Here is a 19,136-nt window from a genome sequence, read left to right on the forward strand (position 1 = left end):
AATGTTATCCCAATAAAGAAGGTCACAAATGTTCCAAATCTTTTATATGAAATGAAAAATAACATTAGATTAGGTATTTCGCAACGTCGTTCTGATGATCAGTGAACAAATTACTTATTATTAAGATGTACACATTGTTCTCTAGTACTCTTCGATCTAAAAAGTATACTTCTCGTCGAACAATTGAGATGGAAATAAACATAGATGAAGCGACATAAAACGAGTCTAATAGAATGATAGTCCTGCAAGAACTGAATTGGTGTGAACTGAGATTTCAGAATATATTTGAATAGTATTGCGAACCTATTGGTCGAGGAATGATTTGGGCAAAGAGCGCGGTTGATTAGACCCAATCAACGGTTTAGCATTGTGTACCCTGAACGCAGGACGGGAAACAAAGAAGTACATTTGTGTCGCTGCTGACAATTTAAAACTATGGTTGTAGATGGAGAAAGTACAGTTGCTGGCGGTTACTTCAAGTCTTGATGTTTCCAAACAGAAATATTTGCAGTCAAAGATTATTCTGAACTTTGAATTTAGGTACGTTGCCATTTATAAAACAATGACAATATGCATATCATCAGAAGGGTTGGACATCTATTCTTAGTTCGGTTTATGGACAAATGCCATATATGAAGGTAGGAAGACATTACACACATTTCGTAAACCAAGTGGCCATAAATGTATTTAATTAATAGACTGTGAGACCTTAATTCGGGCTGTTTTTCAAGAAACCATAATGTTAAAATACGTTTCCAATCGTAGGACTATCTCTACACTACTACCACATTTTGCAAAATTAAATTAAAGGAGCTTTGAACCCCATAATTTCACATTAGTTCTATTGCGTTTGTTTTCTCGAGCCTGAAAATATGTTGAGTGTTCAATTCAACCTAAGTTGTTAATATTGTAGTAGGCATCGTAACGAGTTAGTTTTATGTAAGATCAATGTGTTCCAAATGACTGATATATTATATTGACAACAGGAGGATTTGACAAGAGGTAGATGAAGAAGTGGTGATCAATTTTGAAGTTTTTAAAATAATTATAATTTTTTAGATACACTGTGCATTGAGCAGCTGCAAAACGCGTGACCTTCAAATATAGGAGAAATATCGCCGGTTTTACAAAGAAATGTCTTTGAATTTTTTGGAAGAATTTCAAATGCTCATTGAATCCCAATCTTAGCGCCGAAGGTTACAAAAACAACAAAAGTATAGACATGTTTAATATTTTGTTGCCCCCTGGCTACGTCGGTGGTCAACATAAGGTGGAATGTGTATGTAATATATTATCTGGATTCACGACATGATAAAGGCTTGCCGTCAGAAAATTTATTTCAATCTAATCAATAATAAGAATAAAAAACCACAAACATTAAAAGGTTAGGCCCTATTTTACCTAAATTGGGAGTTGTATGAAAATAGCTAATATCGAAATAATTGGTTGCTGCTGTTAATTGAAAATAATCCCTTAACCATAAAATACAAACATATTTACAAATTGCAATGGAATATTTTTCAAGCCATCATGTATGAAATAATCAAGCCAATTTTGTGATACCCATGAATTGTACTTCCGAATTATTATTTAAAAAAAAAGCAGAATAAGCGATGTGGCATCGAAGCTATCCGCAAATGCACAAAAAACAATTGAAGTGAATGATTGAAACTGTGCGACATTGGAGGCAGAAGAAGAAAGTCAATATAGCAAACATTGTTTTGTGTTGTAGTTTTTGTTCTTTCACTTATTCTTTCTTTGTTAAATATAATTTCTTCTTTTATAATTACAATCAATAATAATAATATAACATTATGCGTTTATGTTTACGAAACTTATATTAACAATTACAATTAAATTAATAATAAAACGAATTAATTTATGATTATGTGAGAATTATTTTAAATGACTTTGCATGATTATTATGGTTGATTTTGGGTTGGTTATATGCTGTTAGTTAGTGGGAGATGAAGGAATAGCGAAGGAAAAGAAGAAAAGGAGAAATAGATGCGAATGGAAAAAGAAAAAATTGTTGGACCAATGAAAACAAAGAAACAATCAAATTTTGGTTTTGAAAACTTGTTGGTAATATCGCTCATTTACTCAAAGAATGTTGTCCTAACACAAAAAGAAAAGAAATTTAGAAATGCGTTTGAAGTCTCCACGCGTTTTTTATATTTCTATATAAAAAATTGTAGAGTCCAAAATAAGATGAACTATTCTTGTGGGGGATTTGTGTGTTCACGGCTTATTTTGTAAGTAAGATCAAACATGATGTGAAGTGCAATATTGCTTCTTTAATTCTGAATATTATATGATTGAATCTATCGTCTATATCAGTAACTGATTGTTTAAGTATCAATGATGACAAATATAATTTGCTAACTCTTAAAAAAATTCTTTGCCTTAGGACAATATTTGAGAAAATGAACAATATGCCAAACTTTTTAGAAATGTATTTTTGTTAACTTTTCTAATTTGTGGTGATCATTTATACCGCCTAAGGACTTGAATCGGTTTTATTACTGTCAATATATGTATGTGTGTATAAAGAACATTAGGCAAGTAAGTGATTATTTCATGGGAGCCTGGACTATGATCCGAAACGAACCGATGTATACTCGCCAAAGAACTGTCTGCAAATAGTTGTCCATTCAGCTAGTCGAAGTATATCTATGAGATATAAAGTATAAATATTTACTGTTGACTTTCCCGCAGCAAACTAATTCCGAGAAGACATAATGTATTATTGATGAAGTCGAATTTTCTTCTATTTGAAAAGGATTTCCAACAATATAAGTAAATATTAGGACATTTTTAACGTATTTTTTGAGAACAAGTGAGAGGCAAGACTGGAATGGATGTCTTGAGTGGTTGATTCTGCAAAAATCACTTTAATTTATTTAATGTCTGGGGACTGGAAAAATAATGGAATATCTATGATCACCACATCAAAAAAAAAAATAAAATATTTTGATTGCAATTTGAAAAAATGGCTAAAAACGAAAACGACAAAGATAAAATTATGAATGGCAACTGTGTGAAAATATGAGTCCCTGGAAAATTCTTACAAATATTTATATTTTTACAATTGTAATATTCAAAATGGATGATATATGAAACGATGAGGACAATTTGAACAACAAAACAGGACACAAAATACATTGTATGTATGTGGGTAGTGAGTGTATCTGATGGGTAAGTGGCTAACAAAAACTACCCATATATGTTTGTGGGGGTATTTTCTTCTACTAGATATATGTATATCGATCGTATAGTATGTTGTATGTACTACAATATGTTATATATGAAGCTTATGTAAAAATATATGCATGATCAAACGACTCTGACGCTGAACTTTAATGGGGGGAAGAGGAAACAAACAGTTTAGCGTTTTTGCTTTCTTTTGATTTTCTTTGTTTTTCTTTTAGTTCTCCATATACGCGTATGTTGTGTAAGTGTAAATATGTATATGTATAGAGAAAGACATAAAGAAAGACAGTTACATAGATAGGTATGTTATGTTTATACGTATTATTATTATTTAAATGTAGAGTTTAATGTATGGTTTATGTTAGATTTTTATTAAGCCAACCCAAAAATGTTGATTTTAAAGTGCGTACCTTGCCACTATCGCTATCACTGGCAGTGCCGCCATTACCACCACCAATGCCGCCGCCGCTGCCATGGGAGGACGTGGAATTTGATGTAACGCCTGCAACACTGTTGCCACTTATATTGCTGTGATGAAGATCATTTTCGGCCTGACGAGCGGCCCGGGCACCCATTACGGAGGCACTGCTAAAGCGCCTCGTAGCCACGGGATTACCGTTGGTGTTGTTGTTGCTGCTGTTAAGGCCACCACCTGTAGCTCTCCTTTGGAAGGGTGGAGGTACTTGGTTAGCAGGAAAATTACTCAATTGCAAATCCTTTCGCAACGATGTGGTCAATTGAGCTGCAATTGATGAGGGTTTCGGAGTACTGCTAACCAAATAGCTACCGGTTGGTACTGGTGATGTGGCCACCGTAGTTGTTGTTGGAGTATTATCATTGCTAATGTTACTACCGTTGGAATAATTGTGAGACTGCTGCTGCTGTTGATGGCTGTGGTTATGAGCACGCGACAGAGAATCCATGTGTCTGACTTTTGTTGATAGTGATTCTCTTTTTGGTTTTGGTAATGGTGAATTTTGTAAAATTCTTGAGGACGGACTATTTAAAGTAGTATTATTATTTCCTGTTGTTGTTGTGGAACCACCTCCATACGATTTGGAAGCTGAACCATATGGTGTGGTGGCCAATGGTATCGAAGACGAGGTGGACGAGCGACTTGTGTTCGTACTAAACGACGATGACACATCTTTACGTATACTTTGTGCGGAGTCTGCTCGTTTTAAGCTATTGGGCGACTTGGAATACAAGAGGTTACCAGTGCTGCGACTTAAGGGCGAACGACTTTGCGAAGAACCTGATGAATTGGCAGATGGTGGTGAACGACCAGCGGTTGAAGGTCTACCAGATGGAGGTTTCCCTGTAATATAAAAGTAAAGATTTAAAAACAATTACAAAAAGAACTAAGATATCGATTATTAAGTCAAAAAAATAAATTTCTTTGATAAATGAACAGAATCAAGACTGCCGAAAGAAACAAATGTTTCAAATAAAATCAGTGTTTTCGGCTTTGCGGCAGGTAAGGGGTTTTATTTTGGGAATTATGATCTTGTTCTTGAAAAAGATACCGCTTAAACCGGGTAAAAAATTCGAAGCTATCGAACGTTTTTTAACCGCATCTAAGCGCATATTTTACATTTAATACTACTAGGAAGGAATCCGAAGGAATCTTCGGATTATATGTAGGTTTATAGTAAAACTTAAGATGCGCAACCCTAGTCATTTCAGATGGTGCATCAGGGTCAAGAAGAATAGTGGATCGACTGCTCTAAAATTGTATAGTTGTATGAGGACCAAAAGGACTACCAGTGGCAGAAGTCTAAAAACGATGCCCGACCAGCACTTAAACTGCCCTTAATCGAAAAATGTTAACTTTGGGCCATTATCTCAAGAATAATGGCTCGAATGCTCTAAAATTATATTGCTGTATGAGGACCACAAGGACTACCTGCGGCTAAAGTCTATACTACCCTTAAGCGAATATTTATAACTTTTGTGTGGAAGGCACGAGACAGAAGTGACCAATATAGACTAAGTTTGAAAGAAAGGACATTAGGAAGTACAAAGTCAGAATCGGAAATACCGTTGGAGACATATGTAACAGAGGTTTAATTGTGAGGAACGGAGAAATTTAAGGGGAAAGTCAGTTTTTGTGTATTTTTTGAATAACTTGCATTTTGGAATAAAACATACCATACCCATGAATATCCCCGAAGGAACAAAAAGTTTGACCTATCTAATTGTCATATGGATCTATATAATAGTCAGTGATGTATTGGATATTGTTTAAAATCCAGTAGCCAACATTTCGAACTGGATTTTAAGAAACAGGAATTTCATAGATCCTATCACAAGCATCTCAAACGGGACGAAGGAAGGTTAAATGGTAATGAGTAAACACCCTAAAAGAATTTCAACCCATTGTTCAACCTACCCGCAAAATATGCAGCCGCCTTGCTACCAGGCAATGGTATTTTACTTGGTTTCGTAGCGGTAACACCACTAAATTTCTTAAGAGCTTGTACTTGATTTCTTATCGCCGCCACATGTTGCTGCTGCAATTGTTGTTCAAATGGACTAACACCACCCACACTGGTACTCATTAAGATTTGACGCATTTCACGACCATTTTCCATTTTGTTCGCCACTGTTTGGCTAGCGCTCATCACATCGTTTTGTTTTTGCGGATGTTGCAAATCATGCTCATGGGCTGATTCCGTGCTACTACTGTGATGTTGCATATCGTCCATGGGTAAATGGGTCATTGCTTTCATACTGGGTGTAGATATTTGCGTTGTAATGGGTTGAGGCATTTGTCCATTGTGTTGTGGTGTTGAGGAGCGGACATCCGCCGTCGGAGACTCTATGGCCAGGCCACTGCCGCCACGCCTACTCAGCATTAGTGTAGTGGAGGCCGATGAACGATTTGTTTCGTAATCGTTTTGCGAGTGTAAATAGGAATTGGTGGCAGCACCGCTGCTGGGTGTAATTGAATGCAGTCTAGATTCCAAAACACGTAATTGGGCCTTGGTTCCTTCCAGTTCTATGCTTTTCTCCTCAAGCTGCAAAATGAGAACAATTAAATTATTCCTATGCTATTAGTTGCAACTTGTAATCGTCCTACCTGAAACCTTAAGTCCTCTACATCATCTTTGGATTTGTCTAAACGTTTGACTAAATGACATTTTGCTTTTGAGGCAGCCTCCAGTTTTTGCATTAATATCTGCAAGACAATTTTTAATAGGGTTATTTTTCCATTTTCGAGATCAGGTGAGGTGTGCGAAGGCTTACCTGATTTTTAACAGTCAATGTTAATAAATGTCTTTGTAATTCTATAACACTTGTCTCCAGGAGTATAGCAGCAAATCTTTTCGAATCTGTTGAACGACACTTAATTTCCCCTGGTGAACTGACAATGCCATCCAGGCGTCCCAATTGGTCCACAGCAAAAGGTTGCTGGGATAATGTCAACTGTTTGTTATCACTGCCATGGCTTTGATGGAATGTTATCGGTTCGTTAGACGATGAATTTGTATGCTGCTGCTCCACGACCACAGGTTGGAATGTATTTTGTCTGGACGAGGCTGCGCTTACGGTTGACAAGACCGTAGTAGCCGACGAGGAAAGAAAAGTTCGCGAGCTGGAGAAATCCGATTGACTGCAAGTGGAATGTTTAATTAAAAGAATGTATAATTTGAGGAATACCATCATACCTGTTGGAACTTTTACTCTGTTGCTGCTGTTGTTGTTGCTGCAATTGTTGCACCCTAGAGTTTAACTCAAGCCTTTGTGCCATTGCCAGCTTCAACTGTTCCTCCAAATCTTTTTTCACTTTTATTAGCTCCTCTACTTGCTCACTCATTTTGGTTGCCTTAATGCGACCCGTTAAGGTTTCCGCCTCCATTTCCGCCAATTTGTCCAGCAGGCGATCCCGTTCTTTGCGCAACTGCAGAATATCCTCTTTATTTAGACGTTCTACATGTTCGCGGAAGGTTTTTGGTGTTAAAGCTGTATTGGCACTACTGCTGCTGGACTTGGAGAGGCCGCCGCCGGTGGCACCCTCAACAGTGCCAGTCGTCGCATCATCTGTGTGATCTTCAGCGCTGGCATTGGGTCTTAAATGTTGGCGTTCATAGTTTTGCAAATGTTCGACTTCTTCACGTAAACGGGTGGATTTGCGATGTATGACATCCAATAAGTTTAGGAGCTCATCATCGGATTCGGGACAAGACAAACGATTTGAGGCAATGGTGCCCTGGAAGGAAATTAAAATTAAATCAATTTTTCCTCTTATGGTGGTATATAATTACTTACCGTTAAAGCACCATTTGTTGAGGATGCACTGTGGCCTTCTTTCGAAGAACTAGTCTCTGTTGAGAATCCTGAATCTTGGACTACACTGCCGTTATTGTTTTCCCCACTGCCAGCACTGCTGCTACCACCCACCACGCCACCTGAACTATTCTTTGGCTCTTTTTTCCCGCTATGCGAATTACTGCGACTCCGGGTCAATGATGATGAAGTCAAGTCTGTTGCGGAGGGATGATTCGATTCCTTCTGAGAGATTTTTCTCTTAACCCGAATGCCCGGCTCCCATTCTCTGCGCGACACTAATGTACAGCCACTTGTAAGGGTGGTTGTGGAAGCTGAACCACTTACACTACCGGATTGGTTGCCACTGAGTCCACCGCTACCGCTGCCACCACCACCGCTACACACCGTCGAAGAAACATTCGACGCTGCCGATGATATTGAGGCCATTTTATGCTTGAGATCGGGAAATGTTTCTATAACTAGATCACGGAATTCCAATAGTGCCCCAACTTCATGTTGCAATTCCTGCAACGATTTTGTCTGTTCACTGTGGATATGAGGCTGGTGGTGGTGATGATGACTGCTGCTTGCCACCGTTGGGCCCGAACTTGAATGGTGGTGGTGGTTCGTAAGGCCGCCATAACCACTGGAGTAGGGCAACGGATGATTACCCAGTAAATGATGATGATTGAGGTTCATGTGATGATGATGTGGATAGGCTGCGGCAACAATTGCTGTGGGTGATGCTACAGTTACATTCACTGTATTGCTGGAGGCCATCAAGTGTGGATGGTGTGTACCCACGCCCACACTTAAGGGCATACAGTCCATGACACTTCGCACAGTGCCTGCTGCTACTATACCTTTGACGATAGTATTGTGCGTAGAATTGCTATTGTAGTTAGTGTTTTTGCCACGTTTTCCCAACTCATGGGGTTCATTCTGGAAAAGAGAACGAGAAGACAATGAAAGGGTTGTCAATGCCTATGATGATAATAAATGGAAGCTATTTAAACAATAAAAATTTTAAATTAGACAATATTGTCCGTGTTGACCATAGGGACCGATTAAAAACTTTATGACAAAATATTGAAAATGTAAAAATGTCATTCATCCATTCAACTTAAATTTTGATGGAATCAACTAAATATGGTATGTGAGAAGCCAAAGAACCTAAGGCTGTTTATTATATTTGTAACACTTTGGGCTGTAACTCGTTCTCTCCTGAGTTATTAAATGTACACATGCCCAGTTTCCTCAGCCTATAGTTGATGTTGTTGGCATATTTAGAGAAGAATTTTAGCAAACAAATGTCAAATAGTCCCAGTGGTCCCATCTCCAATGAAACAGTTAAATTTTCACTAAATGCTTGTCAATCAGTCGATGTCTACCTACCATCAATGCTTCCAACCAATATGGTATGACACGTTAATTGTTCATTTAAAGCTATCACTTAGTAATGATATCATAGTCACAACAAACAGAAAATGGTTATAAGTTCACTTGTCTCCTACAGCTAAAACATGGGTACCGCCGAAGAAACTCTATCAACTCAATTGTACGCCTACAAAGATTTACATTCATTCATCGGTAGTTTGTCCTCAAACTAGCTGGGCGACGAAAATAAGCAGTTTCAAATGGTGAATTTTGTTTAGTTGTTAGTCATATTAAAGGGGCCCCGGGTAATTGAGCCAGTCAGTCTGTCTGTTCCTCCATCCCGACATAATTACAAACAGAATTTGCAATATCTTAATTGCTGAATAACCTTAAGTTGTTTGCTCGTTTGTTCGTTTAGACGTTGTTGGGTGTACGGTATGAACGCCTTTGATAAGGTGTCTTTTTTTAACAATTTGAAATGTTAATGAGACCTGCGAACAAGTGAGGCCCAGCAGTCGACAGACAATGTGGTGGCGAAACTTGATTCATTTGTCATGGGAAAATATTTAACAAAATATAATAAAAATAACATTTCTAAAAGACTATCTAGAAATTGAAATCGAATCAAAAGTTCTGTGTTTGAGAGAGAAAGATAGAATAATAAATTAATTTAAATTAGTTTTCGAAATGACCGCAGAACATAGCATTGTTATGTTGCATTGACATATATTCTCATGATTGGAGAGAAAAGGAGGGTTATTGCACCCGCCGTCATCGTTTCTAGATACACATAGAAAGTGATCTAATTCTTAAATGCTAGATAAGTTCAACGTCACCGTGATAGCATGTGCTGTGGCACCGCCACCACCAACAACACGCTGTGCCATCGCTTGAGAATCGAAAGCGAATAGGTTGCCCTGGTGATTTGTATTAACGGAAAATTTTGTTTATTTCACGATTTTTTTGTTTTTGTTTAGTGAAACCCAAAATAATCTACCATGAACAACTTGTCACAGAACAATGGTCGCCCATTTGGTATATATGAATGTACGTATGTATGTAACCCTTAAAAAATAACAAATTGCTGGCACTGCAGCAGCTGTTGTTGGAAATAATGACAATAAAATTAAACAAAAAGAGAATTGTCATTACGATTGGAAAACACGTACACACAGGTGAGCTTTATTCAGAAAACATTGATGGTTGGTTGCCCAGTAATGAAAATGTGGCATTGGTGGTGGCTGGGGGTGACCTGCTTGGCAACCATAGATTACAACAAAAACAACAGTAATCAAATATGTAGTTTCTATACTAGGTTTCATCAGGCATATGAAACTACCAACAAACATACATATCTAATTAAAAATTCGCATAAACAAATGACAAGTTGGTGGAAATGTTAATGCACCGATATATGTAAGATGACGACGATGTCATTAGTTACCTAGATATAAATATGGTATGTCAGTCAGTATTTGTTTAAACTTGTAATTAAATATGACAAATACAAAATAAAAAAATCATAGCATAAACAAAAAATAAAAAATGTGAACCACAAATTAAAATTTTCAAAGTGTGCGAAATATGTAGGGCCAAACCCCCACAAACAATCATTATCATCAGCATCGTTCAACTGTAAAGACCCACAAACCCATTATTGGGTTTGACATTGAAGTGCATGTTCTTCTTCTTGTCATCGCAATTCATAGCTGAAATCTTAGTAGCATTATTTACATATGTACTCGTACATATGTATACTGTCGTTGTTATTAAAATGTTATTGGGTTTTAATTGGAACTTGGTTAGATTCAATCGCCAAGGTTCGAATGAACTGCGAATAAATTTTAAAATAACAATTTACAAAACCGACTTATGGAAACACGCAACGTTAATTAGATCCAATGAAATTGAATACTGAAAAATGCAGTTTTATTCCAAAGAAAATATTTTCAGAGTAGTTGGTTTATTTTTTATACAAAATCAATGGTAAATATGGCAAACTTATTTCCAAACTTAATTCCGTCACATTTTTCAAATCTCACCATAATATTACATATATAAGGTGTTGGGTGCATCCAATACCTCAAATCGGCCCAAAATATATATGGAAGCTATGTCCAAATCATAACCGATTCTTACCAAAAACATAGCGTTCGTCCTTTGAACAAAAAAATTTAAACATCCTCAGTTTTCATTCGAATAGAATAATAAGTGCCACCTGCCTTTTGATTTTACTTTCAAAAAAATATATGAATAAACGGGCAGACGGACGAAAGGACATGCACAAATCGACTCAGAAAGTGATTCTATGTATATACCTAAAAGAAACTATGTGTATATCTCCTTTCCTTATGAAGAGAGATTTTAAAAGCCCAAAGCGGCTTTGGAGGAGCTGAAACCCTATCGTTTGATCTAAGGAAAAAGGTCATTCGATGTGCAAAAGTGATAAAGCTAACACACTGTACATAAGATCACATTAAAGATCACATGTTACATATCAGTGCAGATGAATAGGACAGAATGAGAAGAATATTGAGAGTGGTAACATCAGCAAAGTTGGTCCGTCAGTAAATGACAACAAGAGAAAGTGTATGGTATCAACATTAATTTTTGATATCCATGCCAATGTTTGGAACCGAATCATTGGTATTTGGCCAAGTAGATAAGGAAGTATTTCGGGTGTTTTAGGGAAAATTATACGAGATGTGTATGGAGCTAAATCCATTGATTGGTGATGGTGAATATTGGTATCTTATACGTTGACTTAAAGGGAAGGTTTTATTCCGAAAGTCCAAGTGTAATATGAAACCCAACAAGTAAAAACCGACAGAGGTATACCCTGAGCCTGTGTGCATTGAACTTTCCTCAATGGTTTGAACTCTCTACCAGAAAATAAATAGGTCTTTTTCTGACACAAAAGTTAATTATGTCAAGAAGCATGGATTAGCTCACAAACCAAAATTATATCCTCGAAATCTGACCACAAGGAATAACTCGATGAAAACGATCCTCAAACAGCTCCCAAAACTGAATTTAAGCGAAAAAATTAACTTTTGTGAGGATGGTACCTGAAGGATATGTCCGATACAGATCACTTTTGAACATGATTTAAGTTTGAGAGAAATATTACGATGTCTAAAGTGTTGGAACAATTTCAGCCAGTCCTTTCCATATATATCATGACCAAAAGCCATTTTAGTTGATCCCCTTAGGATTTGTAAAGTTTCAAGAAGCATGGACGTGCACTCGAGTGCATTATATAGCAGTAAACTGGACCACAAGGTGTAGCTTCTGTCCTCGAATCCTCGAACAGACATTAAACTGCAGTTAAGCGAACATTTTTCGAAGGTGTTCTTCGATACAGACCTCCTTGGAACTTGATATAAGTTTTGAAAATATTTTACGATTTGAAAAGTTTCGGCCAAAGAGGATACTCAATTCGTAAATTGTAGTCCTTATCAGTCATTTTAGTTGATGCTGGTTAGGTTTTTAAAGCTTTTGGGCCATTATCTCAGGAAGTAGGTATTTGTTCCCGGAAAAAATAGTTCTGTAGTAATAGGCGTGGGGAAAACAACCTGAAAAAATTAAAACGATCCGGTTACTCCCTGCGACAGTTATCGTGTGCTCCATTCTAGCAACAAATGTTAAACATTTCTGGTGGAGGTACTTGAAGGAGTGGGCCGAAATTGGCCATTCTCGAATTTAATGTAAGTTTGTACAAAATATAACGAGGTTCGAATGGTGTATTGCAAAGAATCGGTTGCTCCGTTCAAGAGTTATCGAGCGCACTAGCCGGCTAAACAGATCGACAGGCCAAATGGACTCCAAATTGCCTGAAACCGACTTCGTCCAAACATACTTGGGGTCCAAAACCATTATTGCGATTTTTTTTATTATTATTTTCATTAGTCTGAAGGATTGATGACTGATGTCCTAACATAAAAAATATGTTGGTACCCAAACAAATAAAATTGAGATATGTTACAAAATGTTGCAAACATATATTTGTTTGGACACAAACAAATTATGTTTCGATCCAAGCATATATATGTTTGCAACCAGTCCCAAACAAATATTTGTTTGGATCCAAACATATTTCTAACAAATATTTTTCTGCGTGTACATATATCCACATGTTACGCCCACTTATAAAAAAAAATAGCTGCGATATGACCGTTGGAAGGGAAACATTCACTGTGTTTTTCATTGGATTTTTTTAAATTTTTAACCGATTTATGGCCAAAAACAGCCTTTTTGTCGATTTTTTGTTTTCGACTTTCAGTGGAGACACCCCAAACGGCTTTTTTAAAAAATAGTGTCACGTAGGTACCCATTTGTCACAAAACCAGAAAATATTTTTTAACAAAAAATTATTGATAGACGTTCAAGATGTGCCCTTTAAGATGAAAAAAGTTCTAGCAAAAAGTTTGGTAGTTTTCTTGAAAAAAAAGATAAAATCATGAAAAATTCATTTTTTGGCTGCGCTGGTGGCAACTCCTTATCCAGGCAGTTAAAATACTTCGGGATATTTTCAAGAAGTTTTTTAACCCCATTCCATTTCTCACAAACCGCAGTTTCTGTATAATGAATATTTTCTGTTATGAAGTAATTTACCGTTCCCTAACGTTTTTATAATTACATTTTTTATTATTTGTTTGGGGTCATTAGGCCCACTGTTGTAACCAATGTCATGACTCCTAACAAATTTGGTAGTTATTTTAAAGCTTCCAATGATGAACTTAGATAGAACTTAAAGGAAAAAAAAAACAAAGAGCATGTGTATGCTCTTTTTCTGAATACAAAAAGAAAAAAGTGTCCCACCCAATAAATTTCTAATTTTCGATATGTTTATTGATTTCAATGGAAAATGGGAGTTCAGCAAAGTTCAATTAGGAATGGGAGAACAAGAACAAAAAGTACACAACATTCATAAATAGACAATAGGAGAGCCGATGTTTTTTACTGCGCCATACAATGTTCTTGCATTGTCATAGAGATGTTAAACAACAATAGCAACACAAGATAATTGTCTTGTCGAAATACAAGACGAAAAATATACATACATACTTCTAAACTCAATTCAAACAACAACAAGATGTTCCAATTTCGTAATGGTATGCTTTTGTCAAAGCGTGTAAAAAAGAAATTTAGTTTCCAATAAATGAAAGGCAATGAGAATTTTTTTCTTCTGTCTATTACTTATCTAAAATGTATGAAGAATGCGTTCTTCTGATGAGTTTTGTTTTTTATGTGGGACAAACACGCACTGCTTCGATGCACTCTATTCAATTGAAATGGAAGCTAGGCTAGACGGCTGCAGTGGGTGTATGGAGAAAAAGCTGATAGTCATAGTGTAAATAAAATTACCATTAAAAGCCGCCCATCACATACATTCTACAGTAGATAAGTTTTGAATGTTAATATCGATCAAACATTTTTTTATTACCAAACAAATTAGTAAAAAAAAACAAAGAACTGTTACCTATAAAATTGGCATATAAACTTAACTTAATTGTTTAACAATTTGTATGTGTATTTGAACGTAAGACTGGAAATGAAAGAGCTGCCTAGAAAATTATGTGCAAATTATTATTTATTAGTTCCAGCAAATAAACAATTTTCGTATTTCGTATTAGACATCAATTAATTGTTTGCGTTAAGAGCATTTTCAGATATTGATTGTCAATTGAAATTGTTCGATTTTCCTTATTTGGAGTGAGTAGATGAACAACAACACCAACAAACAAACATAGCGATTGTTGTAACGTTTTTTTATTTCTCAATTTGGTATTTTTCTGAATTAAAGCCGCTATTTAGATGAATGTGATGACGATTGACGACGAATGGTTTATGGCCATTAAATTTTATTTGTTATTTATTTTATTTGTTTTGCCAAATTTGTTTTGCTATTGATTTATTTTTGCATCCATGAGCTGCCAAGATTCAGCGACACATAATTTTGGATTGTAATGTTTTTTAGGTAAACGATTTTTGCTCTAAATTTATGCATTAAAAACACAAATCAAATAAAAAATTAAGAAAAAATAATAGAGCGCCTAAAAAGAGAATGGCGTATCAAAAGTAGCATTAAAATCTTTTTTTATGAAGATGTGGTATGGTAGAAGGATCCCGTGTTCCAATAATTGAAATATAATTTTAAGTATATGTACAGTTTTCTATCCTTAAATATAAAAATTCACATAATTTTGAATCCCATTTTTTGGTTATGGGAAAAAGTCGTTAAAATTGAAACGCCATATTACGAATGAAAAGTCCACATAAAAGTTGACAATAGAGAGACTTGCGACTGCACTTCCACATTATCCGAACATAGATCGCTGTCTTCGAGCACTTGAGACATGTTGACTTGAAATGGTCTGCATCTATTTTCGTTCCTCGAATCAATCGGGCATCTAACACAATAGAAGAATGTCTGCCGTCGTTGTCATGAAGGCTGAACTTTCCAATTATATTTTCCCTCCCAATTTTAGCATTAAATCTCGTATAGCAATCTTAATATCATTCCCAGGTAGCGGTCATATGCCCTCTCATGGCGCCCGTAGAATACATATATCTTTGGTCTCTCCATTTTTCTCTTCGGGTGGGTACATGTGCGCAGATGAGGCTAATGTTGAATACCTTTGCTTTTATACGGATTGTGGCAATTCTATCATCGATCGAAACTGAACAGTGGCCTGATGAAAAATCCGATGTTAAATTTGAAGGCTATTCATCAAAAATTGAGCGATTTATAGCAAAATCGGGGAAAGATATATATGGGAGCTATATCCAAATCTGAACCGATATGGACCAAATTTGAAATTTTTCATTCCTATGCCCTTATATGTACTTGTGCAAAAATTCATCAACATAGGCCAACTCCTTCTATTTGCGTCCACTTTTGTATGGAAGCAGCAACACTGTGCGCCGCCCATATTCTATACTAAGAGCTTCATGAAATTCTCCTCCCAGATCCTCAGTACGCTATATATATTAGTTAACCGATTCCCTTTATCATCTTTTTGCAGGAGAATGTGCCTGCACCATACCCTTCAAATTCGTGTGTTTTACACTCTGGTATAATTTTCGGACTTCATTTCGACTCGTGAACATTTCGAGTCATACCCACGTTTTTTTTGCTTTTCTTTCTTCTCCTCTTCTGATATTTTGTATACCGCGTTCTTCTATTCAGTAACCCTCGACACTCCTGATCGTACCATGGATTTTTAGATAGTGGTTTTTGGAAACCAAGTGTAGACTTTGCGGCAGTGAGCTATTCCTTGCCACTGCGTTTTCACATTATCGGGACAAGGAGCGCTGTCTTCCAGCATTTTTGTAAGTTGAGCGGAGTATGCTTGTGCTACTGCGTTTGCAGCTTCTCGACATGCAACTTCCGTCCTGTGACAGGCCGGAGTTTTTTTTTCGGAATATTGAGACGGGTCTTACAAGAAAATTGTCCGATTCAGTTCATGTTTTATTTAATGGCAGCTATAGTACAGTGCGTAATCGTTTGAGATGTTTACGTCGGTCCGATTCCATCGCACTTCCTGTAAGGTGATAATATCAGCTTTGTATTTTCCAAGTACATCCGCCAGCGTGCAAACTGCACCTACTCTGTAAAGAGTCCTTACATTCCAGGGGCATATTCGCTGATCGTGGTGTTTGTTTTTCTACTTCTAGCCCTATGACCAATCCAAATTTTTATCGTTCTTATTACTTACCTAACTTATCGATAATTTTCGTTAAATTTTAATTTACCAAAAAAAGTGAGCAATTTTAGCAAAAAGTGAGTTACCTACTCAAAGCAAATGCGTTTGGTTCAATGACATTCTAAATTCGTTCAACCAACTTTAAATTTCTCAATTTAGCGTTGTTAGCAGTTTGTGACTGTTTTTCTTGTGTGTGTAGTAGTTATTGAAAACTTTAAAGTGGGAAGTTTTAAATTGAATTTAAACGCAATGATGGTTATGGATGATGTTGTTCATTCGCTGTCGGTGATGTAGTTTCAAAGTGAAGCCAACAAAAATGAAAATAAAAAATGAAAGAACAGAGACAAATTATATCTCCACATCACATGACAGACGCAACACCAACTTCAATTCATTATTACCACCTTGCCGAACGACCGACAAACAAAACCACAACCATACCATATATAAAAGCTTTAAAAGTTTGGCAATGCCAATAAAATAAAATTTAACTACAAACATCGACAGACAATTCGATTTTGTTGTTTAATTTTATTTCCATCAATGCAACAACAATTTGAGCAGTATTTTTAAGTTTCCACCACTTACAGAGATTCCAATTCAACGATATGGGAGCCCATCAATTGCATTTAACTGCCTATGTTGGTTGGGTGTTAGGTAGGCCGCACATGGAACGTCGTTAGGTAGGTAGCTAGGTGCTTCTAACTGGAGCTGAGGCTGCTTGGCTGACTTTGTGGCAAATAAGCTGCACCAGGAGCAGCAATAGCGGCGTCTAGTCATTGACGACAAATAGCAATCTTGTCGCCTACTTAACCCCAAAACAACAAAAACATTAATGGAGGCAACTCAACTTGCGTTAGACTCATTCCATTAATTTCCATTTTAAAGCAATTTTCCAATGCTCATAAATGTGCGCGAGTGTGTGTATGTTTGTGAGTATTTTTATTTGTTTATTTTGGTTAATACAACGAAATTGTTTACATTAAATAGCCTATTCTATCGATTGATTCCTACAATAGATACCACGACGACGTCGTCCATTGATTGGTCTATGATTTATTAGGTGGCTTATATCGCCATATCTTTACATACAGGCTTGTTATAGATTAAATTACATATATATATAATAAAGAAACAAAAAACTCTATAAAATACTTACAACAACAAACTAGACAGATATTGAGATTATCTAGAATGTGTGTAAGAACGGAGATCAATGACTTTTGGAGGAACTCCAAGCTAATCAAAAGGTTTAAGGCGTCGAAATGAGATCATGATTTACTATTGTATTCCAGGAGAGAGAAATGTGCTAATAAATTCACCTCAAATGTTCTAAAAATATATGGAAAAACAAGAACCCAGTAGTGGAATTCGGTAACACATTTTTTGAGTTACCGACAAAAATCGGTAAAATTAAAACGCAAAACTATGAACGAAAAGTATCAATAAAAGTTGAAAACACTGTTGCTATCGGTAGAACTTAGCGACACCTTTATTTTGGTTGTTAACTTGCCGAAAAATTTCGTTAATTACCGAAATTATATGCATTTCAATTTTACCGACTTTTGTCGGTAACTCAAAAAATGAGTTAAGAATTCCACTACAGATCGATCATGTTGTGATAGACAGAAAATACTCTTCCAGTGTGTTAGCTGGGGATCGATTCGAGGAGCGAACATCGATTGGGACCATTTCCTTGTAGCAGCTAAGTTACGTGCTCGTCTCAATGTTGCGGCACAAATACGATCTATCACAGGACGGTAGTTGGATGTCGAGAAGCTGCAAACACAACAGATAGCACAAGCTTACTGCGCTCAACTTACTCAACTGCTGGAAGACATCACTCCTTGTGAAGGCGTAGTGGCAAAGAATAGCTCACTTTATTCAAACTGTCACATAATATATACTTGGATGCCGAAAACCGCCACCTAAAAATCCATGGTACGATCAGGAGTGCCGTAAGACTACTGAAGAGAAGAAAGCGGTATACAGAGCAACCCTGCAAAAGAAAGCACCAAATAAAAATATCGGGAGATGACGAGGGATGAGAAACGTATTTTCAGGGAAAGAAGAAAGTGCAATAAAAACGTGAACGTGAGAAACTCGAGATATCCAGCAGTCAAAATGAAGTCCGAAAATTTTACCAGAGCGTAAAATACAAGTCTGAAGGCACATTCTCCTGCAAAGATGATGAGGGGAATGTGGTAACTGATACATATAGCGTACTGCGGATCTGGAAGGAGCATTTTATCAAGGGCTTGGTATCGAATATGGGCGGCGATGAAGATACCCCAGAATAAATAACAAACGACGGCGGTGAAGTTTTCGAAAAATTTCCTATAGAAATTTGAAGGACGGGTTTTTTAGCAATTTGTAGGCCTCGTAGGTCTAAGAAAAATTCCCTTTAGAAATTCGTAGGTAGGCCTACGACAAATTACCTATAAAATTTTGTAGACCTTCGTGGCGTACAAAAATTTCCATGCCTACGAAAAATTTCCCATAGAAGAACAATAAGGCAGGCAGTAGGAGCTAATGGGCTGTATGCTGAACTGTATAATATCGGTG

The 19,136-nt window shown here is 36.6% G+C and overlaps 1 protein-coding gene across 9 annotated transcripts in view; it reads right to left on the reverse strand.

Moving 5' to 3' along the window:
• jvl (javelin-like) overlaps positions 1-19,136 on the reverse strand; it is a 265,268-nt gene that overhangs the window by 10,713 nt on the left and 235,419 nt on the right. For all 9 annotated transcript variants that reach the window (XR_012408896.1, XR_012408897.1, XM_073958522.1 and 6 more), the window contains exons 2-7: positions 7,486-8,427; positions 6,885-7,426; positions 6,463-6,829; positions 6,296-6,394; positions 5,606-6,233; positions 3,624-4,531 (exon numbers count right to left, since the gene is read on the reverse strand). Coding sequence is in view for 7 of the 9 variants with exons in the window: in XM_073958522.1 (XP_073814623.1) it covers positions 3,624-4,531; positions 5,606-6,233; positions 6,296-6,394; positions 6,463-6,829; positions 6,885-7,426; positions 7,486-8,427 (3,486 nt within the window). In the remaining 2 variants the exon portion in view is untranslated. The remainder of the gene's footprint in view (positions 1-3,623; positions 4,532-5,605; positions 6,234-6,295; positions 6,395-6,462; positions 6,830-6,884; positions 7,427-7,485; positions 8,428-19,136) is intronic.

This window comes from Musca autumnalis, unplaced genomic scaffold (genome assembly GCF_047663935.1).
Source record: "Musca autumnalis isolate F117 unplaced genomic scaffold, ASM4766393v1 scaffold_1, whole genome shotgun sequence".
NCBI lineage: Eukaryota > Metazoa > Arthropoda > Insecta > Diptera > Muscidae > Musca > Musca autumnalis.